Here is a 25,158-nt window from a genome sequence, read left to right on the forward strand (position 1 = left end):
ATATATAAAGGCAGCACAACTATTTTTAACATTGATAAGTAATGTTTCATGAGCACCAAATCAGCATATTAGAATGATTTCTGATTCTGAAGGATCATATCATCACATGAATAAATTATATTTTAAAATATTAAAACAGAAAACAGTTGTTTTAAATTGTAATAATACATCACAATATTATTGCTTTTGTTATTTTTGAATAAAATGCAGCCTTGGTGAGCGTAAGAGACTTATTACGTTTATGTTTCTTTGCTTTATAGATGGGTTCATGCTGTATGTGAGAGTCTTTACACTGAGGATGAGGTTGAACAAGCATCTGATGAGGGCTTTGCCTGTACAGCCTGCACTCCATATGTCCCCAGGCCTGTTGGTGAGTTTCATGATGCTTTTAATTTCAAGTACATTCAAGAGTGTTCATTTTTAATTGAAATTGAAATTTAATCTAAATAAATCAAATTTAAAGTGTTAAGTTTCCCATAATAATACCCTTTATCTATCTCTTAGTGGAGTCTCCTATGATGTCAGCCTTCAAAACGAAAGAACCAGGTATGTGTATGTTTGATAATTAGTTGTCAGGCTTTCATCTATTAGCTATTTTTATATGACTTAATCTCTGTTTCTCCATCCACTCGCTCAGAGCCACAATTTTATCGTCTGGAGGGAGTCTGGCTAACAGAGACTGGCATGTCTTTATTGCGAAGCATGTCCATGTCACCCCTGCACAAGCGCAGACAGCGCCGGTCCCGACTGGGCACCATGTGTATTGATGAGTTGAAAGAAGGCGATGCAGATGGTGATGAGGGGAAAGGTCAGTTTATTATCAAGTTTAATTATTTTGTGTACTGTATGACCAATTATTTATATCTTTGTTGCAAGTGAAGTGTGGTGCAATGTTTATAAATGTCTAAAGACCTTACTGGAACTTTGTGTTAAATCAGTATGGTGACTCACTGCCATTGATTAATTGAGAATGCAAATAATAAGACACTGAAATTGTAATAGGAGGTGCAGAAGTGATGGAATGTGAGCCCAAGCTAGAAGCCCCTGGGAGCCCAGATAGGGAAGGAGGAGTGGACAGGGAAACTGGGGCAGATGGAGGTGTAGAGGGCATGGCTGACTGTGAAACTCTCAAAGGAGGAGTAGAGGAGACTGAAGACGGAAAGAAGAGAAAGCGTAAACCATACAGACCAGGTCACTGAGCTGCTTTATTTCCTAATGGCTCTATCAGTGTTTCATGCTTTGAAAGAAATGGTTAATAATGTGAAAAAATTTTTTCACTTGTAGGGATTGGAGGGTTCATGGTCCGGCAAAGAAAGTGTCACACACGAATGAGGAGGAGTCTGTCTGCCTCTGGTGATGGTGTTCCTGAAGGTCAAGCAGCTGAAATGAAACTTGAGGAAGGCAAGTGTGGCCAAATGGGAATTCACAATGTCCCAGCAAATACCAGCAACCAGTGTTGGTTAAATTTTAAAATGTTATTGGATCAGTGTGTTAACCTTGTTACCACAAACTGAATATTATTTTGTTGAGTCTTGGAATGTTTTGAGCTTGGTGTAGTTTTCTAACAAACTATGATGTAATCTGATGTGAACACAAACCCCTAATGTCCTTGCCAACTGCATTAAAATAAATGTTTGTGGGTGCACCTGCCTGGGGGCTGTCAGCCTTGATTGACTGGAAATTTTTTTTCAGTTTCTTTATGAAATAATTTCTGTATGTATTACATCAAAACACTCAGAAAATATGAACTGCATCTGCAAATATTGTTTTTGTATAGTATACATTTAGCTTTTTTCCCAACAGCATCCTCTAGAGATCCAGAGAGATCACCAAACCTTTGTAAAACTCCTGTCAATAGTCAGTTTTTTAAATTTAGGACCTCATCCTGACATACCTCTCGATGTCCCAGAGGCAAAAACAGCAGAGGGAGAGGGCGAGCAAGCCAAGAAGCGCAGGGGCAGAAAGAAGAGCAAGTTGGAGGACATGTTTCCTGCATACCTACAGGAGGCTTTCTTTGGCAAGACATTACTCGATCAGAGTAAGAGAGCTTTTCTTGCTCCTCCAACCCAAAGACATACGCAGGGCATTCTAAAACCTCCACTCCCTGGGCATGGTGCCAGAAATACAGCTTCTGAACCAGGTAAGGCACTACATCAATGTTTGTGTTTGAGAATAATAAAGTTTGACCAGGCAAACATGTAAACATTTGTTTCATTTTGTTCTTACAGTTGAGGCCACAACCAGGCTGACTGGTCTGCCTGTGGAACTAAAGCAAGAGGGTGAGGGATCCAAGCCTCCAGGAGATCGAGCAGGTGGGATTTTTAAGACCTAGGTACTTCAATATTTTGGCAATGAATTTGATCAGAACATGATATTTAACTTGCATAACATTTTGTAGCAGAAGGGCAAGGAGCAAGTGGGCAACTTTCCAACAAAGATCAGAGCTCAGGAGATACACATGGGTCTGATGTACAGAAGAATGAAGGTAATTTATTTTGTTAATAAAACAAGTGAGGTACCTGGTGTCATGAACAGTAGTGTTACTCAAAAGACCTCCCTTTCACCCACCAGATCTCCCTCAGGAACTAGAAGGTCAAGACTCTCAGCAGTTTTTCCAGAAATTACTTGGACCCACTGAGGGAAGCGCCGCAAGTGGGCCTCTGCAGCCTAGCATTAAGCCTGTTCAAGAGGGTGATTCAAATCAAAGTAGTTGCCTTCAAATAAACCTTCTTGGTATGGGCAGAATTTCATATTATTACTCAGATTTGTTATAAAACTTCGATTTTTTTTATATACATGTCTACACTTAAAAAAAAATCACCATAATTTTACTACAGGTGCTTCCTTATCTGGCGCACTCCCCTCAACTGGTATGATGGACTCTTTTTCTGGTCTCTCCCAGTCCCCCTTTTTTGACATACGGTAAGCCGTAGATTTGCTTAATCTTCTCCCTTTTGTCCCCTAATGAATTTCACCTCCTTTATATGTATTTTTTTGTTTATTTGTCTAATCTTCAGTGATCGAGGTGGTCTTTTCAGTCCAGACCAGGATGAGGAAAGCCCATGGGCAACACCATCCACTCCAGCCACCCCTTCCACTCCTCCAACTCCTACTGAACAGGAAGGTGATGGCCTCTCCTACAATCAGCGCAGTCTGCAGCGTTGGGAGAAGGATGAGGAATTGGGAAATCTATCTACCATCTCTCCTGTACTATATGCTAACATGAACTTCCCAAGTCTCAAACAGGACTACCCTGGTTAGTATTAAACTGACTTTTAAAAGTGTGGTAGAAGGCACATCTGTTAATTCCGCCTTAACTTGGTAATCACTTTGCTGCTCAGAATGTCCGCTTCATTATTTCTTTTCTATCCATAGACTGGCCCAGTCGCTGTAAACAAATAATGAAGATTTGGAGGAAGGTATCAGCTGCAGACAAGGTTCCTTATCTGGTAGGTGCAAGTTTGAACCTATAGTGTAACTTCATTTTATAGTACTGTCTCTGTTCTCTAACAGTTTTCTGTTGTTTACTATTCTTCCATTATTCATTCAGCAAAAGGCCAAAGATAATAGGGCTGCTCAGAGAATAAACAAGGCACAGAAGGTAAGTGGCCTTCTCTTCAAATGCACTGTATAATCATTTGATGTGTTTGCAATGTAATTGTAAACATTTGTCTTTATTCTAATCAACAGCAGGCTGAAAGTCAAGTATGTCGCCCTATCAAAACTGAGCCTGGCCGTATTAAAGGCGAGCGCCCTAATCTGCACCTCCAAATTCCCCCACCATCAGGCTCCGTATCCACTCCCTCCCAGCCGAGCTCTGCTGAGAGTCCTTACCCTCTTGCTCCTGACTCTGCATCTTCAGCCTTTTTTTCTGATGGACCCCTCAAGACTCCTTGCTCAGCTGATGCGCAGACAGACCCATTTTCTAAACTTGCCTCTCAGTCTCCGCACCTTCAGTCTCAGCCATCCACCCCATACTCACAGCCTTCTTCCAGCCCCTTGTCGGCCTCTTCCTCAGGATATCCTATGCCTGGCCCACAGGGTGCTACTCAGGGACGGCAAGCCAGCTTTGGCTCCCTTGACATGCAACCAGGGACTCCTCGCAGGGCCCAGCAGGTTGACCCATTTTTTAAACCACAACAGCAGATCCCCAAACCTCAGCAGCCCTCTCAGGAGGCCTTAGGTCCACCTGAGAGTCCTCGACCTAGGACTGGTGGGCCTGGAGACTCGCAGATGTTCTCACCGCCTCATACAAACAATTGTTGTGACCCTTACCGTGGCCAGCATGGAGCTAGCCGACAAGATCATGTTTCGTCTCCATCACCATCTGCAATAGCTTCTTCACCTGCTGGGGTGGGCCCAAATAGGGCAGAAATTAATGCCCGATCTCCACGCTCTTCTTTTGGCCGGCAAGACCTAAGCTCTGGTTCTCCTGCTAGTTTGGACTCTGGAGATGGGTTATTCAAAGCCCCCATGACCCCTCGTATGCATCAGGGGGATACAGGTGGATTGTCTGTTTCACACCCTTCAGGTGCCTCTCCTAATCATCCTCCTGAGAGCTACCGCCAATCTCCCTCTACGTTCTCTGACCCTTACTCCCAGCCTCCTCTCACACCGCGACCTCAATCAGGTGACGCATCCTCTCCTCTACCCCAGAGACTTCCTGCGCCGCAGCAAGAAACATATTCAAGATTACCTTCCAGCCCTCAATCGCAAGGCAGTTCTCAATCGCCTCTCACACCAGGAACCATTTCCAATGATGTGCTTTCTGTGCAGTCACCAGCCACTCCATGCTTCCAGTCACCTGACCCTTACTCCCGTCCACCTTCACGACCTCAGTCCAGAGATTCCTTCGCTTCATTGCATAAACCCCCCCGCCCATCTTCTGTAGCACCAGAAGGTAACTCCCCCTTTAGAGGTTCACCTCATTCTAGCCAGCAACCCCCCTGCTCACCCTCAGTAGCCGATCCGCTCTCTGGAAAACCCCCATTCAGCTGCAGTCCTGGTGTAGGGCTTCAAATGGGCCAGCAACAAGTAGTTGGCCAGCAGCAGATGATGACTCCTCAGCAAGCTCAGGTCCACCTCCCACAGCCACAGTCCCAGACACAACCAGTGGGTGCTGAATTTAACTCGAGAATAGCACTTCCACCTGGAAACCAAGATACAGCTGTGAGGGCAACAGATGCTCCACATTTACCCAACTTGCCAGGGGTGCAGGGTATGTCAGACCTGTCGGCTGGACAGGATCCAGCTCTCATGAACCTTAGTCCATCAGAGTTAGAAAAGCACAGACAGGTAAAGTAGACACTGTAGATGTGTAAATTTAAAAAGTTTTGGGTAGATTGAGGTAGGTTTTAATTTTACTTTTGTTAATGTTTTGTTACTTTTGTTTTGTGGACCACAGAGGCAACGATTGAGAGAGTTTTTGATAAGACAAAAAATGCAGAGAAACTCACTTCGCCAAGAGAAGGAAGCACCCGTGGTGGGTAATCCTGCTCCGAGTTGGCCAGGCGGGGAAATGCCGGCCTTTCAGCAAGACAAAAGCCAGCGAGCACCACCTCCTTACCCTCAGGTATTGATGATGAATTAATATTGAATGTGATGTACTGAATCTGAATCTGGGCTGCACGATTTGATTTGAAAAAAAGATTGCTTGCTGTGCTTTTAAAGGGCTGCACAATTCGGTCCAAATTTTTGTGATATATCGCCATTAGTTAAATAATATTATTACCAAGTAAAATATGAAATATATATATATATATATATATATATATATACACAAAATGATATCATCTTATTTTACAATTCAACTGTCAACTTATTCCAACACTGATATTTATGGCGGTTTTTATTTATTTTCAAATGTTAATCCATCAAGCTTTTATTTTGGTGGAAAATCACAAGGCTTTAAAGCTTCTCTTTTGTTGACAGCAGACAGTTTATAAGTGCTTCTCATTACAAGTTTGGGAAAATGGTTGGTACATATTGCATTTTCAAATGCACGCTGTAAACAACCCAAACTCAGAGGACATACAAAGATGAGTTCATGTGGAGCAACATTTATTTAACTAATTCGCAGTCTTTGTGATTTGATAATCACACTAAGCCATATCATGATTTTCATTTTTTGTTTTGTTTCTATTGATCATGCAACCCTACAGTAAACAGCCAAAAGTGTTTTGTTAGTTGGCATAACATCATCTTTTGTCCATCAGGACAGAGCTGTGGTTGCTCAGGCAGCCCTTGCCACCAGGATGCCTCCGCTAGTGGGAGCAATGGATGAAAAGCTTTGCCGCCCACCTCCTTCTGGGACACCAGCAACTATGGACCCCAGTGCATTAAGGTAGACTGAACTAAATAAATGCTACTGATTTTGATTACTGTGTGTTTTTACACAGTGCTTGTACATGTTACTTCCACAACTGATCATTTCATAATCAACACTTTTCTTGTAGGCAAGCTGGGCCCAATATTTCTCAGGGGATGTATTCTCGTCCACCATATCCTGCACAGTGGCAAAACCAAGGTGCTCCGCGGAGGTTCCCACAACCATCTATGATGGAAGCCGTTCCCAGGCAGCACCTTAATACTCCCATCAACAATCCTCTCAACATTCAGTCCATGCCGAATATGCCCAATCCTTTGACAGGGGTTCCAGGCACTGGCACAGAGGCTGTACAAAGCCATGTGTCGGGAGCTCCACCTCAGTTTATAGAGCTGAGGCATAATTCACAGAGGATGCCACTGGGCTCTCAGTTTATGCAAAGGGCGCCTATACCTAGACCTCGCATGTTTCTTCCACAGCAGGAAATGAATGCTGCTTTTGTTCAGCAGAATTTACCCCCATCTCTGGATGCTTCAGCGGAGGGAATGCGTGATCCCAGAATTGGGTTACAGCCGGGTGGCATGAACCTACTGATGCAACAACAAAGCAATGTACCCCCTTCTCAGTCTCAACTACAGCTGCAGCAGGTGCCAACTACTACACCCAAAACTCCCATTTCTCACACTACTACTCAACAGCTTCCTCAAACAAGTACAATAAGAGGTCGGCAGACTGTTGTGAATCCAGTTGACCTACCTGAGTCTGTCCTAGGGCTAGGTGATACAGTGGCAGAAACCGGAGTGGAGGATGATGATCTTGCTACTCTTGACCTGGATCCCGATAAAGGTGATGATGATTTGGGAAACCTTGACAATCTTGAGACCAATGATCCTCATTTGGATGATCTGCTCAACAGTGATGAATTTGATTTGCTGGCTTACACTGACCCTGAGCTTGATCAGGGTGATCCCAAAGATGTTTTCTCTGACCAGTTGCGACTTGTAGAAGCAGAGGGAGAAGGACCAGGGACTTCTGCTAATGTAGAAATCAAGGTGGAAGAGAAACCAAAAGTGAATATAGCTTCCAAGGACACGCACAGAACTGCCACTCAACCACCTTTAAAGACTGAGAGTTCATCTACCAGTACTCCAAAGGTAGAGTCTTCTGATGCCATTAGGCTATCCTCTGTAAAACTTGAAGACAAGGGATTGATTGAACAACCACAGTCAGGACAAGCTCCACTTAAAGATGACATTAGTGCAACTGTGTCTGTTTTGCTCAGTGGAACAAAAGCCTCTAATCAACCAGAGACTGCAACTGCTTCATTGAACACCGTCCGTTTAGGTGGTATACCTTATCCTCTTCCCAGCCAGTCTTTTCCACCAACTGCACCACATCCGGACCTGGGTGATGATCCACTTGGATTGCCAGATGCTGGCCACCACTCTACAGCAGATGATCTTGACAAAGTAGAAAGCGCACTGGAAGCGAGTGAACTACCTTTGCTAATACAAGACCTTTTGGAGCATGAAAAGAAGGAGCTACAGAAACAACAACAACAGCAGCAGCAGTTAGGTGCTCTACAAGGAGGGATTGCTAGTCAACTTCACCGCATTCAGAATCCGCAACAGCCTCCTCAAGGGCCAAATCAAATTATGATGCCACAGCACCACCATCCATCCCAAGGCATAGTGCCTCAAGCAGGTATGGTGCCCAGGCCACCTCACATGTTACCACAACAGCAGCAGAGGTTAATTGGTGCTGCAGTGCCTTCACCTCCCCATGAAGCGATGGGACAACCGCAAGGCGTTTTACGGGGTGTGCAGCCTGGTAGAATTCATCCTGGTCTTACTCCACAGCAGCAGACAGCAACACCTACACATATTGTCAAACAGCAGAACTTGGCCAGCAACTTTTTACCAGATAAAGGTATGCTGAGTTCCATCAACTTGTGGTTGTTCTTATTTTGGTTATCCCAATAATTAACATGTTCTTGTAAATATGAATATCATCTTTTTCTCAGATCTGGAAAAGTTCGTGACAGATGACATAATGGATCCTATTGCAAAGGCTAAAATGGTTGCGCTGAAAGGAATTAAAAGAGTGTTGGCTCAAGATCCTATGGGTGTACCACCAGGAATGAATAGGTACAGAAATGGACATGACCTTTTGAGAGATGCATTATACTTTATGAAATATGCAATTTTTTTTCTTTCATAATTTGAATTTGAATAATTTTGTGCACACCTCATATGTGGTAGATGCGTTAAGCATTTACCTCACATCTATTATAGCTCTTTAATACAGTAATTTAGATCTAAATGTATGATTTAGAAGTGGTTTTGTTCCTTTGTTAAATAATTTGCTGGTTGATATTTCAACGGAATTGCTCACTTAAGTTCTGTTTCAGATTTAATTTAGGTTTTATTTAACTTTAGGCAACAAGTATCTCTTTTGGCTCAGAGGCTAACCTCAGCCCCTGGAAATGAGGATTCCCAGGCTCAGCTTGCACCTGGTTCTTCCAAGGTAGGTTTAGTATTCTTCTGTAGTTCACATTTCATTTGAATTTAATATAGTATCTTAACCTTAATCCTACTATTTCAGGAAGGAGAAGGCAGCAACCAGGTTCAAACAAGACCAAATCCTCCGCAATTTGGCATCATCAGTATGTTTTGCATTTCAAATTTTTTTTTTTTAGCATACCACCCCTTCAATGCTATTATTACCCTTTCCCTTGTTTATTATATTACGTTCCCTGTGTAAACACACATTTAGAGTCCTATGATTTTAGCAGAGCAGAAAACTATCCAGACAATAAAATGGAGTTCTATTTTCTGGTTGCAAAAATTGGACACAATTTCAGAGTTCAGATTATAACATGGAAGTCTGACTATGTGTTGCATAGTAGAAAACATAGGTTGCTCAAAATTGTGCAAAGTATATAGGCACACATTCTGCATTTAGGTTATAGACAGTTCAGTTTATTTCATGCTGTTAATGTTCTTGGGCCATCACACTTATAACAGATGATGCTGAGCAGCACCAATATGAAGAATGGCTTGTGCACACCAGCAGTTGCTGCAAATGCAGTTGAAGTTCTTAGAAGAGCAAATTGGAGCACATCGTAAATCCCGTAAAGCTCTGTGTGCCAAGCAGCGTACTGCAAAGAAAGCTGGACGTGAATTTGCAGAAGCAGATGCTGAAAAGCTCAAACTCGTCACTGAGGAACAAAGTAAGATCCAGAAACAGTTGGACCAGGTATGCAAAATGTCTTTTTACAAATATATGTGAGAGATTTTGTTATCTTGAAAGTCATTCAGCTAAGAACAATAAAATTGGCTTTTCTAGGTGCGTAAACAGCAAAAGGAGCACACCAATCTTATTGCAGAGTACCGAAGCAAGCAACAGCAGCATCAGCAAGGGTCTTCCATACTAGCTCCAGGGCCCTCTACGCAGGCACCCCACGTGCTTTCCAAGATGCCTGGACAAATGATGATGGGACAACAAGGAGCACCAATTATTGGTCAACCGCCTGGAGGAATGCCTCAAGTAGGGATGCCTCAAGGAGGCATGCCAGTTAGAATGCCACAAATGCAACCTTTTGGTGGAGCCCAGCCTTCTCTCCCACTTGGACCTGGCACTGTGCAACCAGTCCCACCTCCTGTTTTTTTCCAACAAGCCCCTGGAGCACAAGGACCAGATTCAAGAGTCATACAGGAACGACAGTTACAGCATAGAATGCAAATGGTCCAAAAAATGCAGCAGCAACAACAACAACAGTTGATGATGGGACAGCAGCCTATGTCACATCAACCTCAGCAGCCTGGTATAATGAATCCGCAGCCTGGAGCCATGGGCAACCAGCCAACCCAAGTTTTGATGGGCAATATGGGGCAGCAGCAACCAAGCTTACAACAAGGATTAATGAATAACCAGCAAAATCAGCAGGGGTTAATGCAAACGACTCCAGGTATGATGGGAAACCAGGCTATTGGGCAGACGCAACATAATGTCTTGGGCCAGCCAGTGACTCAAACTGTAAATATGATGGCAGGACATCCACAGGGTATGGTTGGTAATCAACAAATTGTTCAGCAGCTTCAGAGACCTCAGGGTTTGATGGATCAACATGGGCCGGGTGGACAGCATGTTGTTAGGGGGCCACCAACCCAACTCACGCCGCAACAACAGAGTGTAATGGCTCAGCGCATGCTCATGTCACAACAGCAACAGAATTCTGCAAAAAACCTTGTTCAACTTCAGCAGCAACAAATTTCACAACTGAAACAACCAATGCAGGTTGGTCCTTCTGAGCCACAAAGAGCTTTAGAAACTCCACAATCAGGGAATACCCAAGGGGTTACTGAGAACTTACAGCAAGGTGTCCAAGATCTTCAAAATCCTGATCATAAAGATGGAGGACTACTTAGTCCAAAAACACCGCCCCAGCAGGGTGGACCTCCTACACCACTTCAGATGCAACAACATGGATCTAGTGGAGAGCAGAAATGTGGTGTTGGACAGCCACAGCAACCACATGCTTTTCTGGGTCAACAACAGACAGCACAGCCTCAATCAAACCAGAATATCGGAGTAGCAGAACAACATGGTTTTGTGGGCAACCAACAGGCTGGATCTCATCTTAAAGTACAACCACAGCAACAACAGATGCAACTTGGTCTTCAGACCCAGAACACCATACAAATAAAACAGGAAGATCAGCAAATGTGCTTTATGGCACAACAGCAAGCTGGTCAGATTGCTGCACAACAACCACAGGATATGCTTGGCCAAAATAGTGGTCAGACTCAAAGTACAATGGCCGGCATTTCAAATCAACATCAGCAAGCTCTCTTGACTCAACAGATGGGCATTCCTAGAGGCCAGCAGATGATGATGATTCCAAGGCCTGGTGCACCGACAGGGCAAATACGTGCCCCTATTAACATTCAGGCCTTCATTGCACAGAACCCCCAACTGCGTCACCTGACTCCCAACCAACAGTTGCAGCAAATTCAGGCAATGATTGCTCAGCGACAGCTACAACAAGGCCAGATGCTAAGAATGCAAGGTCAGGCTCAGGGACAAATGCGTCCCCAGGTCCCACAGGGGCCACCAGTTGGTCCACGGATGCCAGGTCTTGAAACCCAACAACAGCAGCACTGCTTTGGATTAGCAGGCAAACACGGTCCAGCTGGCACTCAACAGCAATCAGGAGCAATGGGACAATCATCTGGTATGGCTTCACAGTTTCATCAAGGTGTTTCGGGGGCTATGCAGCAACCTTCTCAAGGACCTTTGCCTCAGTACATCATTAGTGCCCAGCAGCAGCAGATGTTACAACAGCAACAATTACATCAGCATCAGATGATGAGGGGTCAAGTACCCAGGCCAGTAATGGGTCAAGTTCGTGCCACGGCACCTGGACATATGGCTAGACCAATGTCTCCTCGTCAGTTAGTGGGTCAGGGTTCTCCTGGAAGCCCGCTTTCTAATCAGCAAAGGCTCATGAGAATGTCTCAGACTCCACCAGGCCCCCAGCACCTTCAGCAACAGCAGGCCCATGTGGCAACAGCACTGAGCCCCTTTCAAGCCTCTCCATCTCATGCGCGTTCTCCTGCAGGGTCTTCTGTTCCAGAACCTGGTTCAAGCCCAGCATCTGTACATAAACCTGAGCCGGACACCTTCTCCCTCTCTAGTCACTTGTCATTGCCTTCTAGGCCAGAAAATGTTGTAGGAAAGAGTAGCCCCTTTAGCCAGAGAGGGGGATCAGTAGCTTCACCTTTGAGATCTCCAATTGCCAAGACTCAGAGCCCCAATTCTGAAAATCTATCAGCTCCTTTTCCACTCAATGGTCCGTCTCCTCAGTCAGCACAGAACCCACACCAAGCAACAACTGCTGCCCAAGTATCTGACGGTCATATGTCTCAACCAACTCAACTGCTCAGTAAAATAACACTGCAAAACATCAAACAGGAACCACGTGAAGTCCAATGTGACACAGGAGGTAGTGTAGAAGCCCATTCTGAAGGCATAATGAGAGAAATTTCTGGAGGGGCAGTCACTGCTATTGCGAACTCTGTTCCAGGCTCTAGATGTCAAGCAGGAGATCTTGGATCCCAAATTCAAAGGACAGAGACTGGCCAACAGCTTCTACAGAAACTTCTTCGAACCAAAAACTTACAAATGGCTTCTCAGAGGCCCTCAGATGGCATTCATAATGAGATAAATGGGCACATCAATAGCAAACTGGCAATGCTGGAGCAGAAGCTTCAAGGAACGCCGCGAAACATGGAGGTACGACCAAGAAAATCACTTGATTGTGTGTATGTATTATAAATTTTTTGAGTTTCTCATTTTTATCTGCTACTGTTTTTAGGATCTGCAATCCCTCACAAAGAGAACTCCGATAGTCAAGGCCAAACGTACCACAAAAGCTGGAGAGCGTGGGCCAAACTCTAGAAAGAAAACCAAGAAAGAAGAGGTTGGAAAAACTGAGGCAATAATGAAGCAGCTGAAACAAGTATGTGGCATTGGCTTATTAAATATTTTGTTAAATAATTTGCTGGTTGATATTTCAACGGAATTGCTCACTTAAGTTCTGTTTCAGATTTAATTTAGGTTTTATTTAACTTTAGGCAACAAGTATCTCTTTTGGCTCAGAGGCTAACCTCAGCCCCTGGAAATGAGGATTCCCAGGCTCAGCTTGCACCTGGTTCTTCCAAGGTAGGTTTAGTATTCTTCTGTAGTTCACATTTCATTTGAATTTAATATAGTATCTTAACCTTAATCCTACTATTTCAGGAAGGAGAAGGCAGCAACCAGGTTCAAACAAGACCAAATCCTCCGCAATTTGGCATCATCAGTATGTTTTGCATTTCAAATTTTTTTTTTTTAGCATACCACCCCTTCAATGCTATTATTACCCTTTCCCTTATTTATTATATTACGTTCCCTGTGTAAACACACATTTAGAGTCCTATGATTTTAGCAGAGCAGAAAACTATCCAGACAATAAAATGGAGTTCTATTTTCTGGTTGCAAAAATTGGACACAATTTCAGAGTTCAGATTATAACATGGAAGTCTGACTATGTGTTGCATAGTAGAAAACATAGGTTGCTCAAAATTGTGCAAAGTATATAGGCACACATTCTGCATTTAGGTTATAGACAGTTCAGTTTATTTCATGCTGTTAATGTTCTTGGGCCATCACACTTATAACAGATGATGCTGAGCAGCACCAATATGAAGAATGGCTTGTGCACACCCAGCAGTTGCTGCAAATGCAGTTGAAGTTCTTAGAAGAGCAAATTGGAGCACATCGTAAATCCCGTAAAGCTCTGTGTGCCAAGCAGCGTACTGCAAAGAAAGCTGGACGTGAATTTGCAGAAGCAGATGCTGAAAAGCTCAAACTCGTCACTGAGGAACAAAGTAAGATCCAGAAACAGTTGGACCAGGTATGCAAAATATCTTTTTACTAACAAATGAGAGAGATTTTGTTGTCTTTAAAGTCATTCAGCTAATAACAATGAAATTTGCTTTTCCAGGTGCGTAAACAGCAAAAGGAGCACACCAATCTTATTGCAGAGTACCGAAGCAAGCAACAGCAGCATCAGCAAGGGTCTTCCATACTAGCTCCTGGGCCCTCTACACAGGCGCCCCACATGCTTTCCAAAATGCCTGGACAAATGATTATGGGCCAACAAGGAGGTCCAATTATTGGTCAACCACCTGGAGGAATGCCTCAAGTAGGGGTGCCTCAGGGAGGGATGCCAGTTAGAATGCCACAAATGCAACCTTTTGGTGGAGCCCAGCCTTCTCTCCCACTCGGAGCTGGCACTGTGCAACCAGTCCCACCTCCTGGTTTTTTCCAACAAGCCCCTGGAGCACAAGGACCAGATCCAAGAGTCATACAGGAGCGACAGTTACAGCAAAGAATGCAGATGGTCCAAAAAATGCAACAACAACAGTTGATGATGGGGCAGCAGCCTATGTCGCATCAACCTCAGCAGCCTGGCATAGTGAATCAACAGCCTGGAGCCATGGGCAACCAGCCAACCCAAGTTTTGGTGGGCAATATGGGCCAGCAGCAAACAAACTTACAACAAGGATTAATGAATAACCAGCAAAATCAGCAGGGGTTAATGCAAACGACTCCAGGTATGATGGGAAACCAGGCTATTGGGCAGACGCAACATAATGTCTTGGGCCAGCCAGTGACTCAAACTGTAAATATGATGGCAGGACATCCACAGGGTATGGTTGGTAATCAACAAATTGTTCAGCAGCTTCAGAGACCTCAGGGTTTGATGGATCAACATGGGCCGGGTGGACAGCATGTTGTTAGGGGGCCACCAGCCCAACTCACGTCTCAACAGCAGAGTGTAATGGCTCAGCGCATACTCATGTCACAACAGCAACAGAATGCTGCAAAAAACCTTGCTCAACTTCAGCAGCAACAAATTTCACAACTGAAACAACCAACGCAGGTTGGGCCCTCTGAGCCACAAAGAGCTTTAGAAACTCCACCATCAGGGAGTACCCAAGGGGTTGCTGAGAACTTACAGCAAGGTGTCCAAGATCTTCAAAATCCTGACCGTAAAGATGGAGGACTACTTAGTCCAAAAACACCCCCCCAGCAGGGTGGACCTCCTACACCACTTCAGATGCAACAACATGGATCTAGTGGAGAGCAGAAATGTGGTGTTGGACAGCCACAGCAACCACATGCTTTTCTGGGTCAACAACAGACAGCACAGCCTCAATCAAACCAGAATATCGGAGTAGCAGAACAACATGGTTTTGTGGGCCACCAACAGGCTGGATCTCATCTTAAAGTACAACCACAGCAACAACAGATTCAACTTGGTCTTCAGACCCAGAACACCATACAAATAAAACAGGAAGATCAGCAAATGTGCTTTATGGCACAACAGCAAGCTGGTCAGATTGCTGCACAACAACCACAGGATATGCTTGGCCAAAATAGTGGTCAGACTCAAAGTACAATGGCCGGCATTTCAAATCAACATCAGCAAGCTCTCTTGACTCAACAGATGGGCATTCCTAGAGGCCAGCAGATGATGATGACTCCAAGGCCTGGTGCTCCGGCAGGGCAAATACGTGCCCCTATTAACATTCAGGCCTTCATTGCTCAGAACCCCCAACTGCGTCACCTGACTCCTAGCCAACAGTTGCAGCAAATTCAGGCAATGATTGCTCAGCGACAGCTACAACAAGGCCAGATGCTAAGAATGCAAGGTCAGGTTCAGGGACAAATGCGTCCCCAGGTCCCACAGGGGCCTCCAGTTGGTACACGGATGCCAGGTCTTGAAATCCAACAACAGCAGCACCGCTTTGCATTAGCAGGCAAACGCAGTCCAGCTGGCACCCAACAGCAATCAGGAGCAATGGGACAATTACCTGGTATGGCTCCACAGTTTCATCAAGGTGTTTCAGGGGCTGTGCAACAGCCTTCTCAAGGACCTTTGCCTCAGTACATCAATAGTGCCCAGCAGCAGCAGATGCTACAACAGCAACAAGTACATCAGCATCAGATGATGAGGGGTCAAGTACCCAGGCCAGTAATGGGTCAAGTTCGTGCCACGGCACCTGGACATATGGCTAGACCAATGTCTCCTCGTCAGTTAGTGGGTCAGGGTTCTCCTGGAAGCCTGCTTTCTAATCAGCAAAGGCTCATGAGAATGTCTCAGACTCCACCAGGCCCCCAGCACCTTCAGCAACAACAATCCCATGTGGCAACGGCACTGAGCCCCTTTCAAGCCTCTCCCTCTCATGTGGGTTCTCCTGCAGGGTCTTCTGTTCCAGAACCTGGTTCAAGCACAGCATCTGCCCATAAACCTGAGCCAGGCACCCTGTCTTTCTCCAGTCACTTGTCATCGCCTTCTAGGCCAGATAGTGTTGTAGGAAAGAGTAGCCCCTTTAGCCAGACAGGGGGATCAATAGCTTCACCTATGAGATCTCCAGCTGCCAAGACTCAGAGCCCCAACACTGAAACTCTTTCAGCTCCTTTTCCACTCAATGGTCCGTCTCCTCAGTTGGCACAGAACCCACACCAAGCAACAACTGCTGCCCAAGTATCTGACGGTCATATGTCTCAACCAACTCAACTGCTTAGTGAAATGACACTGCAAAACATCAAACAGGAACCACGTGAAGTCCAGTGTGACACAGGAGGTAGTGTAGAGGCCCATTCTGATGGCATAAAGAGAGAAATTTCTGGAGAGACAGTCAGTGCCACTGCTATTGCGAACTGTGCTATTCTGGGCTCTAGAAATCAAGCAGGAGATCTCGGATCCCAAATTCAAAGGACAGAGACTGGCCAACAGCTTCTGCAGAAACTCCTTCGAACCAAAAACTTACAAATGGCTTCTCAGAGGCCCTCAGATGGCATTCATAATGAGATAAATGGGCACATCAATAGCAAACTGGCAATGCTGGAGCAGAAGCTTCAAGGAACGCCGCGAAACATGGAGGTACGACCAAGAAAATCACTTGATTGTGTGTATGTATTATAAATTTTTTGAGTTTCTCATTTTTATCTGCTACTGTTTTTAGGATCTGCAATCCCTCACAAAGAGAACTCCGATAGTCAAGGCCAAACGTACCACAAAAGCTGGAGAGCGTGGGCCAAACTCTAGAAAGAAAACCAAGAAAGAAGAGGTTGGAAAAACTGAGGCAATAATGAAGCAGCTGAAACAAGTATGTGGCATTGGCTTATTAAATATATTTGATTTCTGTTTTAAGAATGATGCATAGCTATGATAAATTTGGATTACTTTTATGTTAAACCATTGCTCTCTTATGGTTAACCCACAGGGACTTTCTCTTCTTCCTTTGATGGAGCCTTCCATTACAGCTAGTCTGGATTTGTTTGCTCCTTTTGGCAGCAGCCCAGCCAATGCCAAGGCCCAGTTAAAAGGCTCATTTGGAAATGCTATGCTGGACAATATTCCAGACTACTATTCCCAACTTCTTACAAAGGTACATTATAGTTTGGCATTTTGTATACCTTTTAGTACGCAACAGAAGACTGTCTACACTGGGCTGTGTATGTGATCCTCATTCTGGGAATTCCAAAGACTTTCAGAGCACTCAACCCTCTACAATGCGAGTAAATCACTCGCATAAGCAACTAAATTTCTATTCTAGGCGACCAGATAATATCTGTCATTAGCCATTGGCCAATAAATTGTTAGATTTCACACACCAGTGTTTGAGTTGTAGGCTAAGTTTAACATATTTCACTCGCCTTCACTCATTTTGAATACTGAGTTTCGCTCTGTATTTAAAGCGCATTATTCCATTTCATTTCAATGGATGCGCAGCATATTTGCCACACCGTAAACCCTAGTGTGAAGGCGCTGACTTGCCATCTCTTAGCTGTCAGCGCTCAGTGTTTCTCTCACACATGCAAAGAGAGGCAGAGCAAGTCTTACTTATCATGTAGAATTGATGCGCTACATGTAAATTATATTCTTTGTTGTATTTTCCTGTCAAAATAGTGGAGTTCATTTGGAATTATTCAGCCCACTTCTGGTTTCTTCGGTTAGTGGGTGGAACTAATGCGCAAACGGCAGTCTCATTGGCTGGCGCTCACCTATTACCGTCACTGTTTTCATTTCAGCAAATCAGGTCAAGAGAACACGTATATATGTGATATGTATATATATACATATTACTCTTGCGAGTAAACAAAAAAATTTACTAGCCAATGGCGATTTATTGCCAAGGTGTGCATAGAGGTTTGATACTCTTGTAAACAAGTTCTTAAGATGCAACCAGATTGTAAAGACTGCAACACTTTTTTAATTCTTTTTCCAACATGTAAAATACCCATATTTTGAAATGTTCTTTGGTGTTTTTTGTATTAGAACAACCTCAGCAATCCTCCAACACCACCATCATCACTTCCTCCAACTCCACCACCTTCTGTGCAGCATAAGCTTCTAAACGGAGTGACACTAGCAGAAGGTCAGAAAGAGACAGAGGCATCAGAGGATACCATGGGTAAGACATAGTATTGATTCTGATTCATTAGTGAGCCAGTTTGATTGTGTGACAATTTTTGCACAGAATTTTTTTCCCCCTTGTACTTGAAGGTTCTGTTCCAGAGGAAGTAAAGAGTGTAGACATACTAGCAGCTCTCCCTACTCCACCTCACAACCAAAATGAAGATATACGGTAAATTACCAGCTCTAAAATACAGTATGTTCCACAAAACAACTAATCTTAACCTTTTGTGTATGTCAGCGCACTAATAGATTCTCTCAACTCAGGATGGAGAGCGATGATGACAGTGATGCTCCAGACAGCGTTGTGCCCGCATCCTCACCTGAAAGCCAACTAGGTGATGAGACAACACGCTTCCCCCATCTGTTGGATCCCAAAGAGGAGGAAGATGAGAGGGCCATCTCTCCTGTTATCCCCATTATTCCTCGTTCTGTCATTCCAAGTATGTGGTACCATTTGGAAACAATTTTATTTTGTTTGCTTTAATCTTTAATGACTGACCGACTTGCTGATCCTACCCATGTGCAGGTTTCCCCGAGACAAAACCATTTGAGTCAGTGGATGGAAAAGTTGTGGCCTCATCCAGCCAGTGGGACAAAACCAAAAGCAATGAAGTGTCTGTAACTTTCATGCTTTCATCAGCTGCGGCAAAGGTATTTAAATCTCTAAATATCTACCACTACAAAAGCCCTAGTTAATTTTGTATGACAAGATTTAAGTTTTTTTTTTTTTATTTCTCCTCAACAGAATATCAACACAGTGATGTTGGCTGTTGCCCAACTGCTGCACATACGTATGCCAAGTTCCTACGAGGCAGCTTTTCCCCAGAGTCCTGGTAGAGCAGGTGTTGGACCTGGGAAAGTACCTGACACTTCCAACCCAGGTAATGCACTCAAGCTGTCATTCAATATTCTCAAAGTGTTGGCTAAATGTTTAGCTGCTGCTTTGTTTTTTCTTATGCTCTGGTTTTTTTTTTTTTTCAGGTATGAAGGCAGACACTTCTGCAAGCCATGATGCAGAATGGCTTAAGCAATTTGATGTTTCTCTCCCAGGGTGTACCCTGAGGAAACAAGTTGATATTCTTGCTCTCATCAAAAAGGTGAGTTTCCTGAGAATTTCATTTGTTTTTCGTAAAGGTCTTCTTGCTTTTGAGAAGTACATTACATTTCTTCTGACATTTTCACATATTTGCAGGAATGCCAAGAGCAAGAAGATAGACCTGCTCAGCACTGTTACATGACGAACGTTTCAGATCTGGATGTGCGCCACCTGCCTGTCATTCCTGTCGAGGTTTCTCCACCTCCATCACCATCACCACCTCCACCCCCATCATTTGCTGTAGCTGAGCCAGAAAATATCACTCAACCTGAGCCCAAACCTGAACCAGATGCACCAGTTCAGACTACATCATCCCCTTCCGCAAGCCCAAGTGCTCCTGCCAAAACTGAATCTATTGTTAAACTGGAGTCTCACAGCTCCCCAGTTACAGTGGAGTCTGAATCTCAGGAGCCTGTGGTCCTTCCCCAAGCTGCTCCATCAGAAGAACAACAGCCTCCTGCTCCAGCCAGTTCTCCTCTTCTAGACTCCCCCACAATGGAGATATCCCTCAAGCCCATCAAACACCGTAGCAGGCCTCTTTCTGATGAAGAAGAAGAACGACCCAAGGTTAAAAAATGGAAGGGTCTTCGCTGGAAGCGTCTCCAGATAGTCATCACTATTCGCAAGGGAGGGTCTAAGAAAGAGAACAGCCGTGAAGTTTCCGAGCTCATGGAGCGCCTCCGCATTACGCTGAAACCAGACAAGCTGCCCCGAGACAAGCGCAAGTGCTGCTTCTGTCATGAGGAGGGAGATGGTGCCACAGATGGTCCAGCACGCTTGCTTAACATTGATGTTGATCTGTGGGTGCATCTTAACTGTGCTCTGTGGTCTACTGAGGTGTACGAGACCCAGGGCGGTGCACTTATTAACGTGGAGGTTGCCCTTCGGCGTGGACTACGCACCCGCTGTGCCTACTGTCAGAAGACGGGTGCTACTAACAGCTGCAATCGTTTGCGCTGCCCGAATGTTTATCATTTTGCCTGTGCCTTCCGGGCACGCTGCATGTTTTTCAAAGACAAACCTATGCTGTGCACCCAGCACAAGCTTAAAGGCCCCAGTGAAGAGGAGCTTAGCAGTTTTGCTGTTTTTCGACGCGTCTACATCGAACGAGATGAGGTGAAGCAGATTGCAAGCATCCTACAACGTGGTGACCGTATTCACATGTTCCGTGTTGGCGGGCTCATCTTCCATGCCGTGGGCCAGCTCTTGCCCTGTCAGATGGTTGTGTTTCACTCACCAACTGCTATCTTTCCAGTGGGCTACGAGGCCACACGCATTTACTGGAGCACTCGTGTGCCAAACCGCAGATGTCGCTACCGATGTCGTATCAGTGAGCAGGACGGCAGGCCCTTGTTTGAAGTGCGTGTGCTGGAGCACGGGTATGAAGACCTGCACTTCCGAGACACCACTCCAGATGGTATGTAAATCTTAAGTTTATTTTCAGAAAGGACTGTAAATGTAATCCTAATGGAGTGTTTGATCTTGCTGCGTCATGCTAATGTCATTCCACTGCTCTTCAGGAATTTGGTCCAAGATTGTGCAGCAGGTTGCCAAGCTGCGTGATGAAGCAGCCATGTTGAAACTCTTCACCGAGCATGTCAAAGGAGAAGAGATGTATGGACTCACTGTCCATGCAGTAATGCGAATCACTGAATCGGTGAGAAATTAATAAGTATGGATGTTAACAGAGAATTGTTTTTATTCAGGATCATTAACAAAAGAACAGTTAAAAAATGCACGTCATTTGGTTTCAATATATTAAAAAAAACAAAAACAAAACAAAACCCTAAACTAAATGACATTCATTTGTTAACCGGTCGTGCACAAACATTCTTCTGCTGATGTGGACAGAAAAGCATTTTACTGTATTAATGAAATGTATGTCACCACAGTTTAGTATTGTTGTCTAATGTATATGTTCTGCCCTCTTATCAAACGCCCTGCTTGATTTGGCAGACAGATAACGCCTTCCAATAACAACAGAAGCAAGGAATCTTTTCTCCAGCTTTACTATCGATCTTGAAATAACGTAAAACTGTAAACATACAAGAAAATACAGAAATATAAGCATGTAAATCAATCACGTGATCACATAAGACATAACAAGCTTTTTATACAGAGAATGAATAGGAGCATGATGATCAGGCTATGGAATGTACTCCGCAGTATGTTTTAAGTGTCTATGCTTACTAATCATTTCTGGAGTGGGAATTTCTGAGCGATTGTCTGGAATCTCGTTGCACTCAAGAAGCACTGGTAAGGGTACGACTAAGTTTCTAGTTAAGGCCAGTTATCGGATTACATTTGTGCTGCCTCTAAAAAGACTTTTTCACATCTATTTGTTATTTACTTGAATTTTTACTCTAAGTTGTCAGATAAATAAAATTTCTTAAAAAAACAAAAAACTAATTATGGAACCATAATCGTTATGAGGAACTGAAATCAGAATAGTTTCCCATGCCTAGTAACAATAATTTTTCTTAAATGACTTGATTATTATAATAAACAATATTATTAAATTTTTTGTTATTTACCCATGTCCAAAAAAACCCACAACAAATTCCTCGTGTGTTTGCACACACCTGGCGAATAAAGCTAATTCTGATTCTGATGTCCTTCAGCTTCCTGGTGTGGAAAACTGTCAGAATTATACGTTCCGATATGGCCGCCATCCTCTCATGGAGCTTCCTCTCATGATCAATCCTACAGGCTGTGCACGATCAGAACCCAGAGTTCTCACCCACTGCAAAAGGTAATGAACAAAAGAAATTGAAGACCTTATGTTTCAGAAAAGTAAGGTTTGGAGATGGTAAGGTTCTAATGTAACTTTATTCTGCTTCTCAGGCCTCATACTCTGAACAGCACGAGTATGTCCAAAGCCTATCAGAGCACATTTACAGGAGAGATCAACACCCCGTACAGCAAGCAGTTTGTTCATTCCAAATCTTCTCAGTATCGTCGGTTGAAGACAGAGTGGAAGAACAATGTGTACCTGGCCCGTTCTCGCATTCAAGGACTGGGTCTGTACGCTGCTAAAGACCTTGAAAAACACACCATGGTCATTGAGTACATTGGCACCATCATTCGCAACGAGGTTGCAAATCGCAGAGAGAAGATTTACGAGGAGCAGGTTTGTAGATGTCAAGCTTCCACCATATATTTGCTCTAGTTTTTTTTTTCTTTTTCTTCTAAACTCATCGTTTTCCTCAATCAGAACCGTGGGATCTACATGTTCCGCATTAATAACGAGCATGTGATTGATGCCACCTTAACTGGTGGTCCTGCCCGGTAAGATCATACTTCCTGTGCTGTTCTTGAAATCCAAGTGTTTGGTTTGGGTCTTAGTTTCTGATTACTTTCTCTCCCCTAGTTATGTCAATCATTCGTGTGCACCCAACTGTGTCGCAGAAGTTGTGACGTTTGACAAAGAGGACAAGATCATCATCATTTCTAGTCGCAGGATCCCGAAGGGTGAAGAGGTTAGTTACAGTAATCTTTTTTGGCAGTGCTCTCAGTGCTGTTCCCCAGTATAACACTTTGTATTGTCCTCTCTCAATCTATTTTAGCTGACGTATGACTATCAGTTTGACTTCGAGGACGATCAGCACAAGATCCCCTGCCATTGTGGAGCCTGGAATTGCAGAAAGTGGATGAACTAACAGGGACAGAGAAAGAGTCCGACCCGTCTTTGCTCCCTGGTGCCAGAACACTCCTGCGCCAAAGCCTGTTATATTCTTACTATCCAGTTAATAAGCTGCTCTAAATTGAGGAAGAACAGTTCACTCTCAGTCACCTGAACGACAAGACTTTGTTATTCACAACAAGAGCCAAAGCTTTGAAGATTAAACTTTTGATGCCACAACCTTTTACAGATGAGCTCAAAGGTATTGGACCTGCTTGAATCTTTCGTGTTGATTAAAAAAATACACCTCTGCCAAAAGCACCTCTACTTCCTTCACTGTTTCCTCCTACAATAAGCTGACTCTGGCTGCAATCGACCCTTCGACATCTACCAAAATAACTGAAGCTATAGCATATCAATACACTTAGACTAGAACTCAGTGAAGATGTTTGACTAAAGCCATGTAAGTACACTTTAGCTTGGACCTATCCTTTCCGCTACCACCCTTTCCGTCACCCCAGACGAACACTCTCCCATCAAATCATTAATGAAGGTCATGGACATTGGCAAGACAATCCTGGAGTGGCTCTGCGTAGAACTGTGATGAGATAACGTCGAAATACTATTGACCTGTGGCTCGAAAGGCACCAGATGTTTTATTATATTGAGTTAAAAGGTGGGTTTATTTCACCCAGTCTACCTCATTGAGTTTGTGGGACGTCACTGCTTTGTATTAAACTGTTAAGTGCTACTGTGGAAAGGGGAAGGCAGGAATGTCCATGGCAATTGCCTTCTCGGATAAGCAGGGAAACTTAAGCAGCAGGTTTGCTTCTATCTATATTTTGCTTTCTGATAACTACAATAGTGAGCCAATGCAACTCTTTTTGATTTGATTATACAAGTGAGATACAGTATATGACGATGCATTACTTAGAGCAATCAAAACTCAAACGGGTGTCTTGGAGGCCACCTTTTTCCGACTGTAGATATCATGTAGCTGCGTCGACACACATGCAGATTATGCTTTTAGTGTAGAAACGTTCATCTGGATTCTCTCGTGTTCTTGACGATGGAGCAAATTATGAGAAAGGGCCACAGTGCGGATCCACGTTGGTGCAATTTGAAAGATTATAGGGCAAAATGATGCAAGACTGCCACTGCGCTTGACATGTTTTCCCATCTTGAATCCTTCCATCCTGCGTTCATTAGGTCGCCGTTCGGATCTCATCACTCCAACCAGGACTCTTAGGTGTAAAGCCTCTTCCCTTCTGTGATAGTGGACTGTTGTAAACTTACTGTAGTGAGTCTTTCTCTGCCTGCTGATGGCCGGTTGTATCTAAATCTGTGTATTGTGGTTTGATAGTGGTAGCACAGTCTACAGGCTTGATGCAGTGACGGAGGAAGACTTAAAAAGGGCATTTCTATTTTCTTTTATATTCAAGTAATTTAAAACGGTTGAATTTCAAAGAAGGGAGTTGAACAAAGTCTCCACATAGCCCATGCTACTTTGTTCTTTTCTCCCGTGACTTATGACCTCACATTAAGAATAAATGCAAAATGTATAAACTGTACATAATAGGGGTCTAAACTCTTTATCCAGCCCCTTTTTAATCAAATTCAAAATTGTAGAGAGATAAAATTCATGAAAAAAAGCAACCACTGGATATCATTTTATCAGAAAACTAAATGTGTATATATCTATAAATATATGTAAAATGGCAAACTAAGTAATATCTTTATGTATATGAATCAGAGTGTTTTTGCATTTAACTTCTTTTTTTTTTTTCTATCTGCGTTTTTTCCTACAAGACCATATACATTTTAACTAAAAAGGTGTGATGTTTCTCTTGTCTTCACTAATGAATTTTGGAAGACTGGTTGTGGTGAATGGCAAACATTTAAGATGGGATTCATGCAAAGTCTTTTAATGGAAATAGATTTTTTTTTGTTTGTTTTTGAAAGAAACAGCAGTAAAATGGTGCATAGCATTTGTGTATTTATGTAATATTGTTCAAGTATATTTCTTTTATTTATGCTACTGCTTGTGAATTACTGAACCCTGTCCTTGAATCAGTGAC

General features: G+C 43.7%; 1 protein-coding gene across 1 annotated transcript in view; it reads left to right on the plus strand.

The window, feature by feature from the left end:
- LOC107716211 (histone-lysine N-methyltransferase 2D-like) overlaps positions 1-24,221 on the plus strand; it is a 41,044-nt gene extending 16,823 nt beyond the window's left edge. Inside the window, exons 18-54 of the mRNA XM_016522585.1 lie at positions 261-370; positions 505-546; positions 638-808; positions 1,003-1,191; positions 1,285-1,401; positions 1,877-2,140; positions 2,229-2,312; positions 2,399-2,485; positions 2,572-2,733; positions 2,838-2,922; positions 3,018-3,256; positions 3,376-3,449; positions 3,551-3,601; positions 3,691-5,295; positions 5,405-5,572; positions 6,216-6,343; positions 6,456-8,254; positions 8,349-8,472; positions 8,764-8,851; positions 8,930-8,990; positions 13,552-13,784; positions 13,875-16,823; positions 16,906-17,049; positions 17,167-17,331; positions 18,222-18,357; positions 18,450-18,531; positions 18,627-18,802; positions 18,889-19,013; positions 19,108-19,243; positions 19,344-19,459; positions 19,555-20,875; positions 20,979-21,115; positions 22,080-22,210; positions 22,303-22,588; positions 22,673-22,746; positions 22,829-22,937; positions 23,025-24,221. Of these exons, the coding sequence (XP_016378071.1) occupies positions 261-370; positions 505-546; positions 638-808; positions 1,003-1,191; positions 1,285-1,401; positions 1,877-2,140; positions 2,229-2,312; positions 2,399-2,485; positions 2,572-2,733; positions 2,838-2,922; positions 3,018-3,256; positions 3,376-3,449; positions 3,551-3,601; positions 3,691-5,295; positions 5,405-5,572; positions 6,216-6,343; positions 6,456-8,254; positions 8,349-8,472; positions 8,764-8,851; positions 8,930-8,990; positions 13,552-13,784; positions 13,875-16,823; positions 16,906-17,049; positions 17,167-17,331; positions 18,222-18,357; positions 18,450-18,531; positions 18,627-18,802; positions 18,889-19,013; positions 19,108-19,243; positions 19,344-19,459; positions 19,555-20,875; positions 20,979-21,115; positions 22,080-22,210; positions 22,303-22,588; positions 22,673-22,746; positions 22,829-22,937; positions 23,025-23,117 (12,061 nt within the window). The 3' untranslated portion in view covers positions 23,118-24,221. The remainder of the gene's footprint in view (positions 1-260; positions 371-504; positions 547-637; positions 809-1,002; positions 1,192-1,284; positions 1,402-1,876; positions 2,141-2,228; positions 2,313-2,398; positions 2,486-2,571; positions 2,734-2,837; positions 2,923-3,017; positions 3,257-3,375; positions 3,450-3,550; positions 3,602-3,690; positions 5,296-5,404; positions 5,573-6,215; positions 6,344-6,455; positions 8,255-8,348; positions 8,473-8,763; positions 8,852-8,929; positions 8,991-13,551; positions 13,785-13,874; positions 16,824-16,905; positions 17,050-17,166; positions 17,332-18,221; positions 18,358-18,449; positions 18,532-18,626; positions 18,803-18,888; positions 19,014-19,107; positions 19,244-19,343; positions 19,460-19,554; positions 20,876-20,978; positions 21,116-22,079; positions 22,211-22,302; positions 22,589-22,672; positions 22,747-22,828; positions 22,938-23,024) is intronic.
- Positions 24,222-25,158: the final 937 nt, after the last annotated feature.

Source organism: Sinocyclocheilus rhinocerous, unplaced genomic scaffold (assembly GCF_001515625.1).
Source record: "Sinocyclocheilus rhinocerous isolate Xijiao unplaced genomic scaffold, SAMN03320098_v1.1 scaffold148, whole genome shotgun sequence".
Classification (NCBI taxonomy): domain Eukaryota; kingdom Metazoa; phylum Chordata; class Actinopteri; order Cypriniformes; family Cyprinidae; genus Sinocyclocheilus; species Sinocyclocheilus rhinocerous.